The 21,974-nt window shown below is 38.8% G+C and overlaps 4 protein-coding genes across 4 annotated transcripts; 3 read left to right on the forward strand and 1 right to left on the reverse strand.

The window, feature by feature from the left end:
- The first annotated feature begins 264 nt into the window (after positions 1–264).
- On the forward strand, positions 265–1,158 carry LOC148425540 (TYRO protein tyrosine kinase-binding protein-like). The gene is made up of 4 exons (XM_088411389.1): positions 265–436; positions 597–731; positions 822–868; positions 949–1,158. The coding sequence occupies exons 1-4, from the start codon at positions 295–297 to the stop codon at positions 1,003–1,005; spliced, it is 381 nt and encodes a 126-aa protein (XP_088267515.1). The 5' UTR covers positions 265–294; the 3' UTR covers positions 1,006–1,158.
- Positions 1,159–1,715: 557 nt separating this feature from the next.
- On the reverse strand, positions 1,716–3,931 carry LOC148425541 (uncharacterized). The gene is made up of 8 exons (XM_088409480.1): positions 3,854–3,931; positions 3,711–3,763; positions 3,589–3,621; positions 3,460–3,507; positions 3,282–3,329; positions 3,144–3,194; positions 3,005–3,046; positions 1,716–2,065 (listed from the first exon to the last, which is right to left on the reverse strand). Exons 1-8 carry the CDS (start codon positions 3,859–3,861, stop codon positions 1,716–1,718), a joined length of 633 nt encoding a protein of 210 aa, XP_088265606.1. The 5' UTR covers positions 3,862–3,931.
- Positions 3,932–6,112: 2,181 nt separating this feature from the next.
- LOC148425542 (casein kinase II subunit alpha) lies at positions 6,113–15,278 on the forward strand. Its single transcript, XM_088410899.1, has 15 exons — positions 6,113–6,210; positions 6,955–7,046; positions 7,247–7,328; positions 7,448–7,576; positions 7,649–7,760; positions 7,859–7,960; positions 10,810–10,860; positions 10,953–11,012; positions 11,111–11,194; positions 11,271–11,381; positions 11,467–11,568; positions 11,650–11,750; positions 14,029–14,177; positions 14,270–14,359; positions 14,442–15,278. The coding sequence occupies exons 4-15, from the start codon at positions 7,476–7,478 to the stop codon at positions 14,555–14,557; spliced, it is 1,179 nt and encodes a 392-aa protein (XP_088267025.1). The 5' UTR covers positions 6,113–6,210; positions 6,955–7,046; positions 7,247–7,328; positions 7,448–7,475; the 3' UTR covers positions 14,558–15,278.
- Positions 15,279–16,185: 907 nt separating this feature from the next.
- On the forward strand, positions 16,186–21,620 carry LOC148425543 (serum paraoxonase/arylesterase 2-like). The gene is made up of 9 exons (XM_088410509.1): positions 16,186–16,341; positions 16,428–16,498; positions 16,569–16,624; positions 17,356–17,518; positions 19,043–19,169; positions 20,539–20,742; positions 20,848–20,929; positions 21,081–21,209; positions 21,311–21,620. The coding sequence occupies exons 1-9, from the start codon at positions 16,265–16,267 to the stop codon at positions 21,470–21,472; spliced, it is 1,071 nt and encodes a 356-aa protein (XP_088266635.1). The 5' UTR covers positions 16,186–16,264; the 3' UTR covers positions 21,473–21,620.
- Positions 21,621–21,974: the final 354 nt, after the last annotated feature.

Here is a 21,974-nt window from a genome sequence, read left to right on the forward strand (position 1 = left end):
ATAATTATGGATCACAAAAAGACTGACTCAATATTTGGATGGATTTCACCCAACTTTCTAAGTTGTTTTGCACAAAACAACAACAAAAAATAACCCAAATATTGAAATGGTCCTTTTTTGAGGGTTATTTTGGACCCAACTGTTTGTAGGCTTCATGGCAAATAATAAATAAATATAAATTGATACTTTATATTAAGCAAGGAAACAAGTAAAATATTATGTCAACCTTGCAAGGAATAAAGAAACGTAAATAGTAACTTCCCCTTTAGAACTTCCTCCTCCAAATACAATCACATGTCCACATGTAAGCCTCACTTCTTCTCCAAGTCTGCCTCCTCCTCCTCTGGAACATCACTGCTGAGTGACGACCTCTCCTTTATGGATAAGGCTGAATACAAAATGAAGGACACATTTTGTATTGCGGGTTCAGCATTTGGTAAGTGCTGTGAGAAATCCATAAACGGCAATGTATTTGTACAATGCCCTGATCTTGAGCATGTCTTGCAGGACCTGATGGTTGACAAAATTCTTTTGTCTAATTTTAGTAATAGTAAAGTGTTGGTATATATTTCCGTCATGCTTTGTGTCTTTGGTAGGATGTGGCTCATGTTATCTCATCAGCATGCAGTCGGTCATCGGCATTATTGCCTCTGATATCGTCTTGACTGTCTTAATTGCGGCTTTGGTCCTCTACTTGCTTACCCTCTACAGGAGGAGGACAGAGCAGGATGGTGAGCATTAGGCTTAAGAACATTCATTCAAATATGTGGTTTTTATGTAGCCATTGATCAGTAAATTTCATATTTTTAATGGATTAACAGCAAAAATTCACGTAGAACCAGAAGAGATAACAGAATCTCCCTATCAGGTGAAGTGTAATTTCATTTCCTTTTACATTAAACAAGCAAAAATAAAAAGAAACTAATGACATGTGCTCTTGTTTTGTAGGAGTTACATGGAATTCAATCAGATGTGTATAGTGAACTTCACCACTTCAGGAAATGACACTGATTTTTTTTTTTTTTAATTCCATGTTCCATAGCATTAACGTTATTACTGTTCATTCTCATTTCCTGTTTTGATGTCATGAATAAAAGGTCCTGTATTTCATATAATATCAATGTGAGACGCTAAATGAAAATAAAATAAAGCACACATCATTTTATCCCCTATGCTTTTTATTTTTCAGGCATTTTGTTTTTTTTTAAAGATTACATATTAAAAAAAAAAAGTTATGGCAAAACAGAAATAAATCTCCACTTGTCTTCTGTTTTCCTGTTTTCAAACTCAGTGGTTGTGTGAATGTGAGAATGAATCCTTGTACTAATCTAAACCTGGAATGCATTTGGAATGAGCGGATCCGCTGACTGTGAGTCAACCAACGGGCACGAATGAATCAACAGAAGATTGGAACGATTATAGTCAACACTGCTTTCATCAAAGTTGAATGACAAACTACAAAAATGCAAAAGACAGAAATTCAACAACAAAAACAAAAAAGTCACAGTTAGATAAAGGTGAAGAATTCTCCCATCAGAAGGCTTTGGTCTTGGCTGTAATATCTAATACAAAACATATATTATTTAGAAGCAATATTGTAACAATAGTGTAGTTAAGACATGCACATTGACTTACCAAATGAATGTTTTTCATCAGAGCTGACCATTTCTCTTGTTTCTGAGGAAATATTGAGATAGAATTCTAGTGGATGAGAATTATTCTCTTGTCTTCTTTGCACATTTACACCCACCGTCATCATCTATTTCTCTGATGACCGCTGCTGGTCTCGTCTCCAAGCTGTCCTCGGGGTCCATCAGTTCTCTGCTCGTGTCCGACGACTTGGGCCCTTCAGTAGATGCTTTCCTCTGGAGACCGCAGCCTTGGACAGACACCAGGCTTGGCACTTTTCTACCATCAGTAGTGTCCTCCTCACTGTTCAGATCGGCACGTTCTCCACTTTGTTGATCTTGAGCTTGTCTCCTGGTCGCATGCGGTGCTCCCGGTTGTCTGCGAGGTGGACCTTTACCTTCCTCTTTAGTTTGAGGAGTCTCATAGCTGTCAAAGTCTTTAAGGACATCGGCAAACTGTTGATTGTACACCCTCAAGGTAAAGTTACATAATGATTGTAATTCAACTAAGAAAACGGGGCCAAAAAAGTTGAGAATTTCCTGTATTTTTTTCATTAAGAATATTTTTTCTATTATACTATAGGAGTGGGAAGCTTTGACTGTCTCACAATTTGATTTGATTCAGATTTTTTTACATTTTTGATTCAAACTGGTTTTCAATTGAAAATTATTTGACTGACAGTGACTTCACCTTCAATCTAAAGATGTGCAAAGAATCGTCTTGTTCTACTCCAGTCTGCTTTGCAAGACAATAAATGATAAATAGTGACATTAAAGTGTTTGTTTTTGGTTTGTCTTTACGTTTTTTCAGTTTTGAATAACAATGAAGGTACCTTTTTTTCCACAAAAACAATGTGTGGACTACAACCTGTATTGTATTGACAATTTTGTTTCATTCACATACCAATCATTACAGTGGAAGACAGGAGCCTAGTTAATTAGGTATTCTGAACATAAGTGACTAAATGGTGTATTTATTGCAAGGTAGTAAAATATCAGTTTCTACCCATCATTCTTATTTACTTATGTCAGCTTTTATAGATAGATAGGAAGCCCACATTGTTTACACATTTTCAGGTTGCAACCAACTACGTGGCTGCAAGCGCTCACGCCGGATTCTTTTGTGAATTCATTTTTTGGCACACATCGGTAAATCCAACCAGATGAATTAATTTGGTTCTTTTTACCAGGATTTTGATGTATTGTTAAGGTCCTTTCTCCATTGTTGTTATAGATTGAATAGCAATTTTGCATATTCAACTTATTAGAATTTGTTTGAAAAAAAATGCAAAAAGTTTCCAACTTTATGTATTGCTCGTGTAAAATTCTGACTATTTATAACTATGAATCTATAAAATCATTCTTAAAAAATGTACCTTTGCTTTCCTCTCCAATGTTTGCGTCAGAAATTTCGGGTTCTGCAATATTCATTAGCATTATTACTCATTTGACCAGAAGTCCAGAATATTGCACTAGTTTCAACATTTTTATGTTTTAAAAAATATGACCACATACCTGCAATTGTATCTTGATTGGCACTCTCAAAAGATTGATCCTCGGAAAGATCTGTAAATTCATTTACAGAAAAACATTCGTGTTTTTTTTTTCTTTTTTGATCATTTCCCACTTTTCCATAAAAACTATATACAATACCTTGAGAATCTTGTTCTTTGTCCGGTTCACTTTCAGGTTGTCTATGCTCTGTAAAATATGACTGATTAACCCATGATTAAAAAAAAAAAGAACAAAATCATATTCACTCCCTTTTGATTTTGCATCCTCTAGATCTGTGTCACACAAATACATGCATTCTTTTGATTTAATCACAGACCTGTCAAAATTGCAGACATAGCCTTTCCTGTGGTTGTGCTGAGGGCATCTATAACAACAGAGATGAAAAATTGAAGTTTAGCGTATGACAACTCTTTTTCTACGAAATAATTGTCGTAGGTATTCTCACCTTTCAGGAAGCTTATAACATTTTCTCTTCGTGCTTCAAAAAAGAAATAGAAAACAAAAGAAATAGTTAGAAGAAAAGTTAGCCTATTCATAGCTTGCACACAACGGCACATATTAGCTCACCTCTGATTGGCTCTGCTGTCACAAGCGAAAGAACCATCAGCCAACATATGACACTGAAAATAGCAGGCGTTAAACTTTTTAGCGAAAGTTCCATTTCATATAATGTCCTGCCAGAAAAAGATCATGAAAACATGAAAACTCACAGCCTCATTGTTGATGCCGGCGTCCAGCAGCCACTTTGAGGAATCGTGATTTCCACTGATGCTTTTTATTGAAGGCATCTTGTCACCTCCCGCTGGTCCACTGCCCTGACTCCTTTGTCTTTGTTTGGCAGTGCACGACTTGACTGAGCAAAGAAGAGACTTCAAAGTTGACAATGCTCTTTTCACGATATCAATCCAATGTCTTGTTCCGAATGGTCATATATGGTTAATTACCTCGGGGAAATGCCTCTGGCTGTTCTCCCCACCCACCAAAGTATCATTTCAACAAAAAGCAGACCCGAATGAAGATTGCTCTTTGTTATAGATACAGTGTCACTATTGTAAACAGGGGTGACTCCGAACAAAGGTCTTCTTCACAGGTAAATTAATGGACATCCAGCAGTGGTGGGAAAAAGCAAACTTCAGACATATTTTGGTTTACTTGTTTATTTTTCAGGAGTCAGAGTCAATTTTCTACTTTTAGCCTCCACATGTGAAAGCAGATATACGTATGTTCTATTTCTTACTTAGCCAAAACAGGTATTTAAAATAAAATAAATAAATAAATAAAAACTTTTTTAATGATTTAGCAGATTTGGAGAAGCAAGATTTTACTTACCTTATTTAAGGTAAGATGTTGGATGTTCCCTGCTTCAAGAAGCAACTATTGTTTAGCTACTATTAGCTAATTTAGCTGATTTGTTTTTTGTTTGTTTGTCAATTCACATTAGCAACTCATCTTTTTTTTCTTCTCTATGAAAGTACAAAGGAGAGTGATTGTGTGCGGTGTCATGTTTTTTCTGCGCTAAGTTCTCAAAATAGATATCGTATATACGTAACTGAAGCTAAAATGGAATTTGTGTAACTGAGCACATTTCACATTCTCTACTGTTACTTTAACGTGAACAAGCGTGTTGAATCATTATTTTTACTCAAGTTTTCAATTTACACTTTCCTTTCCTCTCTGTGCTTCTATTTAAATACATAGTATGTGTTCCTTATGAAAGCATTTGCAATGGTTAATTGCGTTGAGTCCCAACCTTGATGCCATGAGCGACCAGGGTGCCCATTTGTCACTACCAGTACCAAACCATTATTTTATTTTACTTTCTATGCACTGTAAGCACAACCAAAAAAGAAGTTTTTCACACTTTCTTTATAGGGACAGTCAGTAATTTCTGATGACATCTAGTGATTTTGAAGCACATGCACAATGGTGTCTCAGAGACCATACTTCGCAAGTCTACGACCAATTTCGACAAAGGAGAAAGAGAATCCAGAATATACAAAACTGCAAATCTAGAACACTTTGGCAAATATATGTCAACAAGAGCCCTAGACAGGATGGATATTTGGTGTTAGAGCCGTTGTTGTGCCAAAAAGTGACTGCTTTTCAACAATTAGTTCCCACTGCGATGCAAGCACACTCCCTTCACCAAATACAAGAAGGATAAGAAAGGGACATACTCTTTTTGGAGCCAAGCTTTATCATTTCTAAAAGCCCTATTACCAGTCAAGCAGAAAGCATACAAGTAGAATAACGTTATCCTTTTAGAGCTAAAATAATGTCCCAAAATGTCCATGTTCTGTATCCTGATCTTTTTCTATGCTTTCTGCGAGGATAAAAACTCTTATTGTTCTTTTTCTTCTACTATTATTTGTCATCGGCATACAAACTGTCTTCTTCTTCGTCCTTTTTTGTATTTATTAGTGAGCATTTGCAATTGTTCAGTGTGGTGATTTCCACTCTTGGTGCCATCGAGCGAGCAAAGATGCCAATCTAAAACAAACAAAAAAAACCCGTTATTTATTCAATATCAGTGACACTAATGATTTTATGTAAAACACTTTAGTGTAGACTTTTTTTATGAAGTTGGATTAAAAGTGAGACTTCTTTAAAAGTCCTATACCGTGTTAAAAAAAAACAAACATTTATCATCACAATCAGCGGTGTCAATAATTATGGCGGGCAGATGTCATGGCTGCATTGAGCAGGCACAGATATTGAGAAAACCAACTTGCGAGGAAATTATAAGACGGTCGTCATTATTTCAGTATTCAAACTTTGGGTGAAGTTTGTTGGTGCGCTAAGAGTTTATTCTCAAGTTAAACAGGTATCTCAATTAAAGTAGAAAGAAATATTCGGTTTCAGACGTTTGCAGAAAATTGTAATTGCGTTGCTAAGTGACGGTGAAATATTACGATCACGTTCCGTGAGACCTGTTGGCAGATACCGTACATGCCCACAGACGTCTTGGGGAAAAAGAAAAGGGAGAGCGCCCCCTGCCGCCGACAGCGCCCGAGCTAAGCTCCTGATCCCAAGCATCGCCATATTGATGTCCCAGCAACGCTGAGAGGTAATCGTATTTGACCACGAATCGTCGTACGTTTTTGACCACCGTTGACCGTTCCACATTCGAAGGGCGGCGGGGACCACGTAGCGCAGTCTCGCTACCTCTCTGCGGCCACATTCGTCTTTGCAGGGTGTGTTTTTAAGGCGTTGTCAGCCACTCGCCTCGCCATCCAAGCAGGCTATTCAGTCCCCCCATGAGCCTGTTAGCTTAGCACTTTTTTTAGCTCTAGGAAATACATTTTTCGAAGCTTGTGGATCGGCTAAATACAAACGATAATCACGTAAATCGGCGATTGGCCGCTCCCGGTGCCAAAAATTGAATTTGTCGCGGGCTCACGCTTTTGTGGCGTTCGCATGTTCTGTGAAATGTGACTTGCAACCGGCTTTTGCCTCTACACTTGACGTGCTAATGCTAACTTGCTAGCAGCCCGGCCAGCTAGCCGGCTTTCCCCGCTAAACTAAGCTAGGCTAGGCTAAGCTAACGTTAGCTCATTAGCTGCATTGCACTTGTGCAGGCCGTTGACCGAATGGGTTTTGGCGTGCACCCGCCGCATTCGAGAAAGCGTGAAGCGGGCAAATTGGCCACATCCCAACGAAGCTCTTTGACACCTGATCACATCGTTCGAGCCAATGAATTGCTTGGCTACATCAAAGATATTTAATCGTCGGAGCCATAATGAATGGGCGAGCGTTAGCTCAGTTTGCCTCATTGATTGGAATCAACCTACTTTGCTTTTTCCCCTAACAGGAGGTATTGTCTGGTTGTTGCCCCCAGTGATGACTATATTGAACCCTGTATGTCCCGATTAAACTGGTTGGATGCCCCCATTTAACAACCAGGTGAATTGACTTCATAGTGCTGTACAGCTATTTGTGTCCTAACAGGTTATAGCCTTGTAATGCATTTACTTCCACGTAAGACCATTTAAATTTGCTTCCTTTGTCCTGATAATTAGTCAAAGTCACTCTGTGGTATGTAAATCGAGTCCAGTTGGTCAGTTCATGCTTTTAAAATATGTCTTGTCATGTCTGCTTGCCAGCGTAGCTCTCGAACTTTAGAGGCCTCTCAACCAATCGTGTTCCGATTCATCCGTCACCATCTTCCTGGAGGAAACCTCCCAGGTATTGTGTCATCATGTACGCAGCGAGGAAATATTCCAAATATGTAGATTCAATCTACTACTGTGTTTGTTGAGGGAGTGTATGCATCTTTTACCTTGTCGCCGTTTGTCTTGTTTTAGGAGATTTCAAGAAGATTCTGTGTAGAATATGTCTGGCCCCGTTCCAAGCCGCTCTCGAGTTTACCCTGATGTAAACACACAAAGACCTCGGGAATACTGGGACTATGAGTCCCATGTTGTTGAGTGGGGGTAAGACGAAGATGCGCTTTGAAACATTTGCTCATTGGACATGTCGTTAACTTCTATATTCTCACATTGCAGAAACCAGGACGACTATCAGCTAGTCAGAAAACTTGGTCGAGGCAAATATAGTGAGGTGTTCGAAGCTATTAACATCACTAACAATGAAAAAGTGGTCGTGAAAATACTAAAGGTATGGCTCTCATCGGGATGTGGACTAGTGCTCCAGCAAAATATGTTAAGAGAGTTTTGGAATTCCAACATTGTTCCTCTACTCTTGTCTTTTCAAAGCCGGTGAAAAAAAAGAAAATCAAGAGAGAAATAAAGATCCTGGAGAACCTCCGGGGCGGCCCAAATATCATCTCACTATTAGATATTGTCAAGGATCCCGTGGTATGTATTTGCACTCATCTTGATGCTATGGAACCTCTAAGGTCCACCCGAATGGAATGTGTGACACTTGTCGTCTTTTAGTTTGGTATAATTCTAAAACAAAAGTTCCCCACTGAGTTGTCTAGCATTTGCTTTGACAGTCCAAACGTTTAACATCATAATTTTATTAACACATTCACTGCAATTGAAGACTTTTGACTGGGCTGACAGTGAATGATTAAATAATTCTACATGTCTACATATGTTACTGGCTTATGTAGAAGAAAACAAAGTTTACTTGCGGTTAATAACTGACTCAATGTGCCATTTCTTGGCGGAACAAATAACTCATTCGCTGCCGATGATTTCTATAGACATCAAAGATCCACTTTGACTGGGCTGACAGTGAATATGAATTAAGCAAACTGTTATCATATTTTAAACTTTCCACGGGTAAATGTATGCATATGAAATCTTACTTTTGGCACATTAGTGATTTAATTTCTTATGAAATTTAAATTCCTCCTATGAAATGACTGCGAAAGAATAAAGAAAAAAAAATCTAACCTAATGTTGGGGTATGTAAACTTATGTGTGCGACTTTGATTTTAAAACATCAAGAAACTCAATATTAACACAGTACTTCACATTGAGAAATGCAAGAGGTTAGTAGCAGAAAAAAAATGCCCCATCAAAGCGGCCTAAATTCAATGCACATGGTTCATTTTTATACAATGAAGCTAACATGAATTTAGAGCTATGACCTCTCTATCGTTTTCAAGAATTGTAGCAGTTTTCATTTGTAATTTTTCAGCAAAGCTACTCTTGTATTGGCAAAGATTCACCGTACAGTTGTCCGTGAAACGATGCCGCCTGCTGGTTGTCGGGCTGTGTGCTCCATTTTCGCCACTGACGTTTTTTTACAGGGAATCTTCGTAACTAATAAATGAAATGTTGTTTACTTGGCCAACCGGTGTAAACCAGAAATAAAAATAAGCGGGACCACTTGAATAATATTGGGTGTGTTGCGTTGCACGGGCGGTATGGGGTGGTGTAGAAGCGGTATGAGGACCTTCCTCGTCACTATGATGTCATGGTGCCGTTTACCCTTTTTATTTTCTCGGGTGGGGCCGGTGCTGAAAGCATTGAACAAGACAATTGTTGAGACAATTGTCTCAAGAAGGAAAATAACACGGTGGTGGTGTTTAGGATGAGAAATTAACATTGAAACGGGGTTAAAAGCCACAAAAGGGTATATTTCCATCAGATGGAGCCCTTTAAACACTGGCAATCTTTTATTTACCATCTTAACATGATTAACTCTTCTAGGGTTAAAGTTAACTCATGCAGTGTGGTATGGAATGACAATGACAAGGGTTAATAATCACTGATGTACAGTATTTCATTATTTTCACATTGTTCCCCACTAATGCAAATAGTTCAAACATTACTCTCACACATATCACCCTTATCACACATACATGAACACAAGTGATAAGAACATGGTGGCCAGAGCAAGAACCTAACAGCAGTATAGCCGTTGAGGGGAGGTGTCTTGTCTTCCCCCCATGTACAACCTGTTTTGGGTATATGATGTAGTTGTGTTTCCTTGGTGGCAACATAATCAAAATTTCTAAGTCATGCTAATGCGGCAGTATAGGCATTATTTGAATATTTTTACAATACCGTTTAGCCCATAAATATAGAATGCCTTCTCGCATAGCTGCAGGGTAAACTTGTTCATGGCACGCTGTTCAGAACTTTGGAACTGTATGTCAGGATCGTCGTTAACCTAGTACCCCTCTTCACACATGGATAATGTCTAATTCTGATTTTTTTTTCTCCTTATTGGAATCGCAATTCAACATGCAATCATTTTTCAAAGTCCTTTTCCCAATGTGTGTTTTCAACAAGCAATTAGTTAATTTTTAGGTTGTTATAATAAACAAGCAAATCTATTATATGTTAACATGTTCTAAAAAATTCAAATGAAACATGAATTATATAAAAGTTAATTACTGTAATTACCAGGTGTAAACTAACTAAATAGGTTACATGTTGTTTCATAATTCTGCCTCACAAGCATGGCGTAAACATTTATTAAAATGAATCACTTCATACTCAGGTTTTAGAACTTGTGAATACAGTATATCTTTTTTTATAGTAAGAGGTAGCCAGTACCAGTTTTTGTGAGATACATTTGTTCATTTTTTCGGAGCATCTTTTTTGGAGAATTTTGGTGCCTTTAATGTAGTTATCATTTTTGTCGTGAATAACGTTCTTCTAAAAAAATCAACTTTACAGGTTAGGTTGTTCATTTGTTTGTGTGTGTGTAACAATGGGCGCTTTCATTTAGCTTGCTAATTGGCCGTTGTTTCATTTCATGTCACACTGCTTTGAGTCCGTGGTTCTGCTGACTATAATGGCCCTATACATAAGGATTTGTGATTGTCATATTGAAATATTTGAACACATTCTGCTCATGGCATGTCAGTCCTGAAACAAGTGCAACACCACAGCATAAATCCCTCACGATCGTTTATCAAAGATGTTCGAAAATCTGACCCTTGCTGATTTGGTAGGCAGGGAAATTGCTTGGATAGGACCTTGAATTTTGGTATACGCTCATCCAGCTTGAGACAAGTTGCAAGTTGCCTATCTCCCGATAACTTACGTTGGGTAATGTCCTCTTAAACTATCTTTCTATTGGAAAGTGTCTCAAAAAAGAAAATCAAAAAACGTAATCAGTCAACAATACTTTGCTACTGGTTGAAATGATATCTATTAAAGTGCGCGAACAATTAACGGATCATAAAGTGCATTTATTCACTTGGCAATATATATTCATATGTATATTTTTCCCCCCACAGTCCCGAACTCCTGCTTTGGTTTTTGAACATGTGAACAACACAGACTTCAAGGTATAGATTAGCCCCTTTTCATCTAATTCATGAGCATGTTTTTCATCTTTATCAAACTACTTATCTAAGTATATTTTTTTTCTACTTTACAGCAATTGTATCAAACCCTATCTGACTTTGACATACGGTTTTACATGTATGAAATCTTAAAGGTAAGTAATGACCACAAGTGTGTGTGTGTGTGGTAGGTTTTTTTTTTGCATTCTGTGTCAAGGGTCATTTTTAACAGGTTACGTTTGGTTTTATTTAGGCTCTGGATTACTGCCATAGTATGGGTATTATGCACAGAGACGTGAAGCCACATAATGTAATGATCGACCACGAACACAGAAAGGTACTTGACACAAAATTGCCACATTCGATTTAGTGTTATGTGTTGAACTCGAATATGTTTTGTCGCAAATGTTCAGCTCCGCCTAATCGACTGGGGCTTGGCTGAGTTCTACCATCCAAACCAGGAATACAATGTGCGAGTGGCCTCCAGGTACTTCAAAGGACCTGAACTACTGGTAGATTACCAGGTGAGGAGGACATTATGTCCAGAACTTTTTTTTTTCTCCCCAGCCGGAATAAATGCAAACTATAACCCCGGTTTGTCTTTTGCAGATGTATGATTACAGTCTTGACATGTGGAGTTTGGGCTGCATGTTGGCCAGCATGATCTTCAGGAAGGAACCTTTCTTTCATGGTCATGACAACTATGATCAAGTAGGATTACAGAAGGCCTTCCTATTAAGCGTTTTTAATATAAGGTACTTGTGATCTGATAGCATTTCTATTTGTTTGCAGCTTGTGCGAATTGCAAAAGTCCTAGGCACAGAGGACCTGTATGATTACATTGACAAGTACAACATTGAATTGGATCCACGGTTCAATGACATTTTGGGAAGGTAAGACAATACATAGATGTTCAGCATCTCATTTCTATTGACGACAATACATGGTTTGATTACAGTACGTACTTTTTTTTTTTCTTCATAGCAAAAATTGCATATGCCGTTTTCTTTCCCTTTTTTTTTTCTCTAGCACAACATGTTGAACTGTGCCATCTTTGAGTGGTAATCATTTTAAGACCAAATGCCAATGCAGAGAGATCTCTTAGATATTTGAATTATGAAGAAATAATTATGAACTTTAAATTTGCAGATACCTTGTTTTAATCCACATTCAAGTCTTCAAATCCATTCCTAACGCCATCTTCCATTTAATAAATCAATCTGTGTATTCTGTATATATGTATATTCTGACATTCCTTAAAATCTAAGATTAGCCCATTCTGTCCCAAGTTTTGTTGGAATATAAATAGAATAACATGAGATAAAATCAGGAATCAAATCGCAGTCACAATTTAGAAGAATAAAATTGCTGTCAGATTATTCTCCACGAATAATGAGCCTTAATCAGCCTTAATGATAAACAAAGGAAGGAGATGCTTACTCACATGTTGAATGTGCGAAGGTGCAAGCCCTCAAAGGTGTGGCTGATAAATGAAAATGCAAACAGCTTGAGTTTCACATGATATTTTGTTGGTCATTTTGTGCTTGACAAAACGATTCGGGTCTTCAACATGGAGGAATGAATGGTCAAAGATATGTAATGGTAATTCTGAGTTGTTCAATCTTAGCGGTAGAATGAGTGCTAAGATTTGAAATCAATGAATAATAATGTTATTAATTGTGTCACGCTCCACTCCCAATTCTAACATACCATAAATTGACCCTATCTAATGCAGCTCTGTAGGCACTTCTTTGTTATAATCCGCAGTCTATTTTGCAAAAATGATCAGTTTCTTGCTGCCGGCAGGCTACTTTCAAATATAATGAGGTTTTAACCACTGTTACCTTGATGTACGGGTTTAATTTGTTCCGTGACTGAGTTCCTGTCGTAACTTACAGAGCCGTTAAATTTGGAGTAAGACACAGAATGCTCGATAGATTCACAGCAGTGTTTCTTAAGATCACAATGGCATTCTATTTAGGCTCACGTTACAAATAAAAATACAAGTTACCAAGCAATGGCTTATATTGCAGAAAGCTGGCACATTATTCCGCTTGTCCGTCAAAGTGTCACTGTAGTGCGACTGTAAAAAGAGAAATGCAGGTCTAAAAGGTCCTGAAGTGAGATGCATGTGCAACACCACTTTATACCAGGAATCTGACTCTCCTCCGTGCAGCTATCACCAGTGCTCTGAATCATGCTGCCTCTGCTTAAAATTGATATTGAAATGTTGTATTTGCCCTAAAAAGTGCAAGGAAAATATCGCTTCAATAAGGGTTTTTCTAAAGAAAAATTAAGAGTTCAGTCTTTCTTTACAAGGTGCTCTTCAAAAAAAAGGGGGGATTTTAAACATGTAAAATCCTGATTAAGAAATTTATCAGTGTAGTCATACTAAAATACAAGTTGAAGTTCTTCCTTTAAAGGCGCCTGATAATCAGAATGGGAACCAGTTACCAAGTTATTTATAGAGCAATAAGATCACATTGTGATGTTTTGTAGAAATTGCTGGAATTACTAATTCCTTTATGTCAGAAAAAGGTCAAGACAAAGAAAAGAAATTTGATACATGAGGCGCTCACTTAGTGTTTTGGATTTAGGAATTTCCACTTGTTGTCAGTCATCAGCTCAAAATACGACGTGTGTTGTCAAAGCTTCTCTGATGCTATTTTGTAATAAAGTAAAAGTTGATCAATTTGTCAACGTTAATGCAAGATCCAACTTTAATGTTGCTTTTCTGAAATAAAAATGATAAAGCATGAAATATCAGCCTCAATTTAATGACTAACAATGTGTGGTGCAGTCTTAATTCTTATTCCACAAACACAGAATTAATCAGAATAGTGTGTTTAGTGTGGCAGGGGCACATGAAATAAATAGCACCACTCAAATTTTGAAAAGAGCTTCAATCAAAACTCTTAAATTCAGAGCTGTGAATTGAATGTCATTTCAGTTCAAACAAGCATCATGCACATCATAAAGCTGCAGCAATGCACTCGTCATTGCTCCGCAAAGGCAGAAACACGTTGAATGGGTCGGTCACTGCTGTGCAATGGGAAAATGTTGGGTGTTGGGTGTCCACAAATTGGCGGCCGGATGCGGTCTGGGTTGCCCGTTGGGGACCTTGACTATCGAGCGACCTCTGTTTTTTCACCCCTTCCATTTCTTCTTTAGACACTCTCGTAAAAGGTGGGAGAGGTTTGTACACAGTGAGAACCAGCACCTGGTCAGCACAGAGGCGCTGGATTTCCTGGACAAACTGCTGCGCTATGACCATCAAGCCCGGCTGACAGCCAAAGAGGCCATGGATCATCCATACTTCTGTTAGTGCAATTCTTGAATTGTATCGTACGTTATGGCTTTGTTCCTCGAGCATTAGCTGCATTTGGTGACGCGAACTCCACCGTCATCCTAGATCCCATCGTCAGAGATCAGGGAAGGGGGGCCACTCCCGGCGGGATGGCGGCCAGCTCAACACCAGTCAGCTCCTCAAGTATGATGGCTGGTAGGTCGCTCTATTCCCGATGTGGAATAGGCCCGGCGCGCCGAGCCCACAAGAGTTAAGCAAGCGTTATTGTGTGTCCCAGGCATCAGCTCAATGACCTCCTCGCAGCCGCTGGCGAACATCGCTGGATCACCCATCATCTCCGCCCCCAACACTCTGGCCACACAAGTCCCCGCAGCCACTGGGGCCCAGCCCTGAGGGGGACCCAGTCCCCTCCCTATTGCCCCTAGTCCCGTGTTTGTGTGTGCTCATGGCCACATCCTGCCTAGTTCTCACTGTGGCCCCCGCGCCACGGTTCCCCTTTTTATGTCGACAATAACAAAGATTTAAATTGCTTTTCACATTCATTTATATTTTGACACCTGGACTTGACAGAACATTGTATTGTTACACCTGTCAGGATTATTAGAATTAATTTGGGTGTGTTGACAATTCTAATAAGATGTAGACATGAAGAGAATGGATAATAAAATTTATTTTGTATGTTCCAAATATACAGTCTTGCTTGAAACTGTTTTGATGCGGGAACCTGCTGTACGACACTGTGAACCTCCCCACGACTTCACGCGACAGTCAGGACTCTGGTGTGCTCAGTGCTGTGCACACACACATCGCTATGTGCAGGAGTTGTCGGCCTTTTGAAGTTAGTTGCTATTATTCAAGAATTGGACTTTTGTAGATATTCTACAGTAACTGTCAGGTTGCATGCACCCAATGCTGAATATCACAGGGTCGATAGATTGCCAATTTTATGTTACGTTCACTTCTGTACGTGTATGTATGTGTTCATGTTTGTTTTTTTATGAAGTCTCTTACAAATGATTTTGATGACATAGACAATTTTGTAACTTTTTGTTTTATGTTGGGAAGTCATCACATACAGAAAACAACTTCAAAAAATAAACAGTTTAAACAGGGATTTGCAGGCACCGTCTTTTTCAATTAACACTCCTCAAATGCGCTTCGGTATTTTCACAGATCCGCTAACTTGCAATTTATTATTTGCCAAACCGGAGGCCCAAATTTTGATCAAATAATCAGTCAAAAAGACCTCTTCCTTCAATCACAGGGACAAGTGAGTTTAAACTTTGAACTGCTGTTAGAATCTTAACGATCTTCTTATCGGTGTTGCGAAAGGCTTTGCAAACTGAGAGCTTTGCGAGTCGCAATTTCATTTGATAACATGGTCTTGTGTTCAAATTGGGAGCTACCGCAAATCAAGCTTAACTAGCCAGCGGGTCCTCAGTTTACTACGGCTTTACAGTACATGTGTGCGTTTCACGATGACGTACGTAACGCAATACCGTAATTTGTAACTTTGTTAAATTTACAGGGATGCGAAACACTTAAGTTTTTCCGAATGACGGAGAACGCATTTCATGTTCGGGACCGTCGTAAATCGAGTACCATCATTCGGCCACGGCTGAAATTTTCACGGCATTTTGTCTTGATGTCGAAGGTTATACCTATGGCTGCATTTCAAATTGAAAGCAAAAAAAACCTTGGAATATAGTAGTCACGAAAGAAAGCCCCTTAAAAAAAATTGTAAATCAATAAAATAATGATAGTGAACTATGAGTTTCCGGTTTCCTGTTGAGACTGTTGCGTTCACGAGCTAGTAACGTGTAGGAAACTATAAAAGTCGCTGTTCGAATTGAGTAGGGACAGTTGAATGGGAAGGACACAGGGTAACCGAGTACATCACATTTTATAAATATTAAATATAATTAAACATCCCAACATGTTCTTCCGCGTTGCACATTTTGTCCCCAAGCATGCATGAATGCATCTTTCGTTTGGTACGCACTACAAAGACACGCCCCGTCTGCATGCAGCACTCTGTATGTCCACCAGTTTGCAAACTTTGCAGCACTTTGCTGAGCCTGCGGGGGCTTCTTACGGAATATGGCTAAGTGTGCTCCCATCGCACTTTTTGTAGCGGCGTTATCCGTGTTACTCGGGGAGAGGATAGTCAACTTAAGGTATACGACATTTTCATCCGAATTCCATTCAAGTATAAACAGGTGTTAGTGCGCTTATCTAACTTTTTATCCACAAAATACAAAAGGAAGAGGACCCTCGCTTCTCGAGAGCTGGTCAACAAACACCTCCCCAAATGTACTCCACTGAAGAATTTGAGTAAGTGATCCCAAGTTAACAATAGAATTATTCCGCCAGAAATACGTTGTTAAATGTACCCTTTTCGCAGATTACGGTTCAGAGGATATCACTGTTTTCGGAGATGGACACGCCTTTGTCAGCACTGTAAGTTTTTGTTTCGAATGAACCAATGAAAGATTTGATTATTATTTTTTTTTTTTATCAATCCGTCAAAATCTAATGTAAGAGCCGTAGCATTACAATCTTATAATGTGTTGCTCCAAAAACATCCTACAAGAGGAAGCACACAAGAAAAAATGTGCAAGCAAGAAAAAAAAAGCACACAAGAAAAATAAATAAAACAAAATTGAGCAGAGAGCAGATGCTTTAACCACAACACCACTTGAGGATGTAAATGTTTGCATGTACAATTATGATACAAGTTATTGTAACCACCTTTTGGCTTGCTCCTGGGAATCAATTTGACAGGGCTGTGATTGTTTGATAGCAGCAACAGCATTTGAATCCAGTAGCGCTCTTTTTTTTTAAAAAAACAGAAGAAAAAACTTGTCACAGGACTGAAGTCCTGCTCAAACATGAACATTGTGTACGTCCGATCAAGTTGTCCCCTGCCGTCCCGTCATTGTTTTCTTGTGTGCTCTTTTTTTGTGTTCTCCTTTTTTTCTAGTGTGTTTCTCACTTGTAAAGTGTTTTTGGTTTTTGTCTGCTATTACCTTTTTATATTTGCTTAGTTTTTTGTTTGTGTGATTTCCACTTCAGGGCCACCGTTCAATAGTGACACAGAACTGGAAATGGTGCTCTTTCAAGCCCAACTATTAGTTCCACACAATCAAAAGACATTTTTACAATCAACAATTTTTTTCTTTTCTTCACAGGGTATAAAGTACCCCGGAATGCCCTCTTCTGATGCTCCTGGGAAGATCATCTTCCTTGATCTGAAAGATTCTTGGATGAGGTCAATGGAGCTGCGCATGGCGAGAAACTTCGACCTAGAGACATTCAACCCTCACGGCATCAGCGTTTACACCGACCCAACTGGTATGAGCTGTCTTACATTGATTTCATGGAGACAAAATAGATTGTGGGCGGCACAGTGGAGAGTGGATTGCACGTCTGCCTCACATTTCTGAGTTTCGCTTCCGGCTTCGGCCTTCCTGCGTGTAAATGGTAAATGGACTTTCACTTATGTAGCGCTTTTCTACCTTGGGTACTCAAAGCGCTTTACACTAACTAGTCATTTACCTACTGACGACGCAGCAGCAGGAGCAACCCGGGGTTCAGTGTCTTGCTCAAGGACACTTAGACATGGTCTCGATGGTCGGGGATCGAACCCACGGCCTTTCGGCTGGGAGACGACCACTCTACCACCGAGCCATGCCGCCCATGTTTGCATGTTCTCCCCGTGCCCCGTGGGTTTTATCTGGCTGCTCCGTTTTCTTTCCCCACAATCCCAAAGACATGCATGGTAGGTATGTTCGACACTTCATATTACCCTTAGGTGTGTTTTTGCGTATGGGTGATTGTTTGTCTCTCTATGCCCTTCAATTGCCTGGCAACAATCCCAGGGTGTCCCCCGTCTGAAGATTGGTGGGATAGGCGCCAGCACACCAGCGACCCTAGGGACGATAAGCAGCTAAAGAAAATGGAATGGGTGGAAATTATATTGTTGAGCACAGTACCAATTGAGAGTTGTTTATTTTTAAAGACCGTTGGCATGAAAGTTGACACACGAAGCATGCATACAAACCTGTTACCCATGCAGATATCTGCCAACCCTGGGTGTGTCTGTTTTCTTAAGGGGAAGTCAAATCAAGAAAATGTTCTTTACATCAAAAACTTATATGCGGCCTCATATGTCTTAACATGGTATGCTCAATAATATTGCGTTTGTAAACGTGCATGTAAATACGTGCAGATGATTTTGCCCGTCAAAAATGTATTCTCATTTGCAGCTCCACAATTCCGTATTAAGCAGTAAAATTCACCTGTTTTTAATCTGTTTGGGGGTGACCATTTTGCAACTTTCTGCCGACTGAACATGACATTACAGTTGTAGAGGGCTCAGCTTTTTGACCAATCATGTCTCTGCTTGCATATGTCATGTAACCAGACTAAGAAAACAAAGTAGTCATGATTGATCCTTCCTTACCTGACCCCATAACCACTGTGATGCCATTTTAGTCAACAGCAAGTGGCAAAATGCCCACATCCCATTAGATGGATGCACATAGGTGGATTTTGCTGTCCAAGTCATAATCCACAAATGAAATATTTTGTCAGATATGAGATATATGATAAATATGATATATTATTCAAAAGAAAAACCATTATTTAATTTCACTTTTAACCAACCCCGGTTTGAATATGCATCCTCCTGGTACAATGACTAAATAGAATACTGTACTGTATTGCAGAATTCATTGTATGCTTCATACATCGGTAAACCTGTGGCATTTCAAGAATGAGCCCTCCACCCCCCGATACCTCAAAGTAACACCACATGATCCATACCACTGATTCCAATTCTTTCTAACAAAGTACTTTCTTGTTGCTGTATTTCAGATGGCACAGTGTACCTTTTTGTTGTGAGTCATCCTCACCAAGAGAGCCAAGTAGAGTTGTTCAAATTTGTCGAAGAGGAAATGTCCCTGTTGCATCTGAAGACCTTCAAACACAAACTCCTTCATAGGTGCACCCTTCAAAGCAATGTATTTTCATTTTTATATATGTTGTATCCATTTTTAACTTGTATTACGTGGAACATTGAACGTCGAGAATAAGTTGCAAAACGCTATGATGCTGGTTGAACAGTTGCTGTTTTTTTGTGGCTTATATTGCAAATATTCCAAAATCTGATCTATGATAGGCAACTAGTGTCAAGCAGATCCCATAAATACTGTTCCACTAAATTGCAGTGGGCACGTAAGTAGCGTTTATATCACTTTGTTTGAACACTAGATATTTTTAATGTAAATGTGTGCGTCAACTCACTAGAAGTTAAGATAAGGTGTTTGACAATGTGTCACGGGCGATGTGCTTAGTGAACATCGTTTGAGTTTTTTGTGCAATCGGTGTTTTGTGTTTTGTGTTTCGGCTGAAAAATTATTTCAACAGCAAAAAAATGCATTTTCGTTTTTTGGCCAAAAGAAACCAAAACAAGACGACAGATGTTTGACGATGCGAAAAGCAGTAAGTGTCTGAGTTTCACACGAGCATACTGCAGAAGGAGGTGGATCGCTTGGCAGGGAACCACTTTTTTAAAGCAATTCTGCGAGTTTAGGAAAGAGCTCTGTCCAACTTCCGCATCTTTCCTATGACTACAAGTGAGCCAAAAAAGACGAACATCACCTCATACAGTGTCTTACGAAGGCCAAGAAAACACAACAAATAATACAGGGACATCTGTGCAATAACCATAGTTAGTCGTTTGTTGTAATGTTAGCCTTTACAACGGTGGAGGCGGAGTTTGCTAGCTTGAGTTCTGGCAGCTGAGTTCTTATTGCTTATAGAGGCACCGATGTCAACACACCGCCATTCAAAAAATATCACATTTCATTGCTGGTTAAGGACACTAAGAAAGGGTTAATTAAATACGCTGAAATTGTATGGCACAAGTCTCCAGCGTTAACGCTAGCCTCTAACTATGCATGTAGTGCACATGGTGCATTCAAACACACTCATCCAATTTCAAACACAATATTGTCCAACAATGCAATAAATGTTAACTGCAAATGCCCAATTATTCTTGGATTCTTTATAATCTCAAAAATGTGACATTGGTCATCAACAAGAATGATGAGGGTGACATTACTTTGATGTTTTACACAAATACCATGAATGGCCCATTTAGTCACTTATGTTTGCGATGCCTAATCAACTAAGCTTTTGTTGTGCAAAAAAGTTTTTCTTTTTTTTCTTCACCAGTTCTGGGTAAAAGCATTTCTCATTTTCAGTTTTGGGTTTCAGCCAAACGTTGACATCTTAGTGTATCCCTAATATTGATTTTAATAAGAAACTGTTTTTCCTCTTCTTTTTTTTTTTATTTTTTTAATTTGCAGTGTCAATGATATTGTGGCTTTGGGAGTGGATCGTTTCTATGCCACCAACGACCACTATTTTTCATATGAACTCCTTAAAATGTATGTGGAGCCTCTCATGTGTCAACCTTGGACTAACGTTGTGTATTACGATGCAGAGACAGTCAAAGTCGTCTCTGAGGGATATTACATGGCAAATGGCATCAACATCTCACCGGACAAAAGGTTGTCGACTTCTTCATTAGCTTTGCATTAGCTTGTCATTTTTCATGACAGTCCTGGAACTAATTAATTATCTAGAATTAATCATTCATTCTTTGAAATCAATAGGTATGTATACGTGATGGATGTGCTTGACCATAAAGTACATGTATTGGAAAGAAAAGAAGACAATTCATTGGCCTTTGTGAAGGTAAACAATTTCAAAATGCGGAAAGATTTTTTTTAAAATTGTAAATATTGATGATTATATATATCGTAGCTTTCGAGAACTATTTAACAAAATGCAAATATTTGATGAGCACCGGATAATGGTTCATTTTTACTTGTCACTATGTCACCAGGCCGTAGATGTGGGTTCACTCTGTGACAACATCGAAGTCGACCCGAAAACAGGTGACCTGTGGTTAGGCTGCCATCCCAATGGATGGAAACTTTTGAATTATGACATTAAAAATCCACCTGGATCAGAGGTTTGTATTTAACATCCAATTATAACAATGCAGTTCATACATTTATTCCCACAAAATTATCATGCAATTCACAATTTTGTTTTTGCTGTTGTGTCGTCCAGGTAATCAGCATTCAGAACATTCATTCAGAAAGGCCATTGGTGACGCAGGTGTTTGCTGATGATGGTCATGTTATTATTGGCTCCTCTGTCGCTACAACTTATGAAGGGAAGCTGATTATTGGATCAGTGTTTCATAAGGCCTTATGCTGTGATTTGGAATAGACAAGGATGTGTGCATCTCTCAAAACAGGAAACACTGCCTGAATAAGTAACGTAAACAAGTCTTTGCTACTGTTTGTAAATATTTGTCAAAATACAGTGAGGCAACATTTGTGCACATTCACTATTAGTGTGTGTAAAGGTTTTAAAATATATATATATATATATATATATATATATATATATATATATATATATATATATATATATATATATATATATATATTTTTTTTTTTTTTTTGGACATGAATAAAGATGGGTGCGGCTCTGTGGCACAGTGCTTAGCATGTCCGCTCTATAGCTCAGGGACCCGAGTTCACATCCACCCACCTTCCTTAAGTGGAGTTTGCATGTTCTCGCCGAGCCCAGATGAGTTTTCTCCGGGCTTCCTCCTACATTCGAAAAAATATGCATGGCAGGTGTATTGGACACACTAAATTGTCCTAAGGTGTGATTGGATGCGTGAATGTTTTTTTTGTCCCTGTATGCCTTGCAATTGGCTGGC

This window comes from Hippichthys cyanospilos, chromosome 3 (assembly GCF_059441005.1).
Source record: "Hippichthys cyanospilos isolate Australia breed blue-spotted pipefish chromosome 3, RoL_Hcya_1.0, whole genome shotgun sequence".
Lineage (NCBI taxonomy): Eukaryota > Metazoa > Chordata > Actinopteri > Syngnathiformes > Syngnathidae > Hippichthys > Hippichthys cyanospilos.

What these genes read in the sequence shown, in the direction of transcription:
- LOC148425541 (XM_088409480.1), bottom strand. An exon ending in GACAGCAGAGCCAATCAGAG is followed by an intron (nt 3,622 to 3,710) that starts GTGAGCTAATAT and finishes TCTTTTTTGAAG; the next exon opens with CACGAAGAGAAAATGTTATA. An exon ending in TATGTCTGCAATTTTGACAG is followed by an intron (nt 3,330 to 3,459) that starts GTCTGTGATTAA and finishes CATATTTTACAG; the next exon opens with AGCATAGACAACCTGAAAGT.
- LOC148425543 (XM_088410509.1), top strand. Translation starts at nt 16,265, where the DNA reads ATGGCTAAGTGTGCTCCCATCGCACTTTTTGTAGCGGCGTTATCCGTG. An exon ending in CGTTTACACCGACCCAACTG is followed by an intron (nt 17,519 to 19,042) that starts GTATGAGCTGTC and finishes GCTGTATTTCAG; the next exon opens with ATGGCACAGTGTACCTTTTT. An exon ending in AACATCTCACCGGACAAAAG is followed by an intron (nt 20,743 to 20,847) that starts GTTGTCGACTTC and finishes TGAAATCAATAG; the next exon opens with GTATGTATACGTGATGGATG.
- LOC148425540 (XM_088411389.1), top strand. Translation starts at nt 295, where the DNA reads ATGTCCACATGTAAGCCTCACTTCTTCTCCAAGTCTGCCTCCTCCTCC. An exon ending in GAGGAGGACAGAGCAGGATG is followed by an intron (nt 732 to 821) that starts GTGAGCATTAGG and finishes ATGGATTAACAG; the next exon opens with CAAAAATTCACGTAGAACCA. An exon ending in TAACAGAATCTCCCTATCAG is followed by an intron (nt 869 to 948) that starts GTGAAGTGTAAT and finishes CTTGTTTTGTAG; the next exon opens with GAGTTACATGGAATTCAATC.
- LOC148425542 (XM_088410899.1), top strand. Translation starts at nt 7,476, where the DNA reads ATGTCTGGCCCCGTTCCAAGCCGCTCTCGAGTTTACCCTGATGTAAAC. An exon ending in AACTACTGGTAGATTACCAG is followed by an intron (nt 11,382 to 11,466) that starts GTGAGGAGGACA and finishes TGTCTTTTGCAG; the next exon opens with ATGTATGATTACAGTCTTGA. An exon ending in CATGGATCATCCATACTTCT is followed by an intron (nt 14,178 to 14,269) that starts GTTAGTGCAATT and finishes CCGTCATCCTAG; the next exon opens with ATCCCATCGTCAGAGATCAG.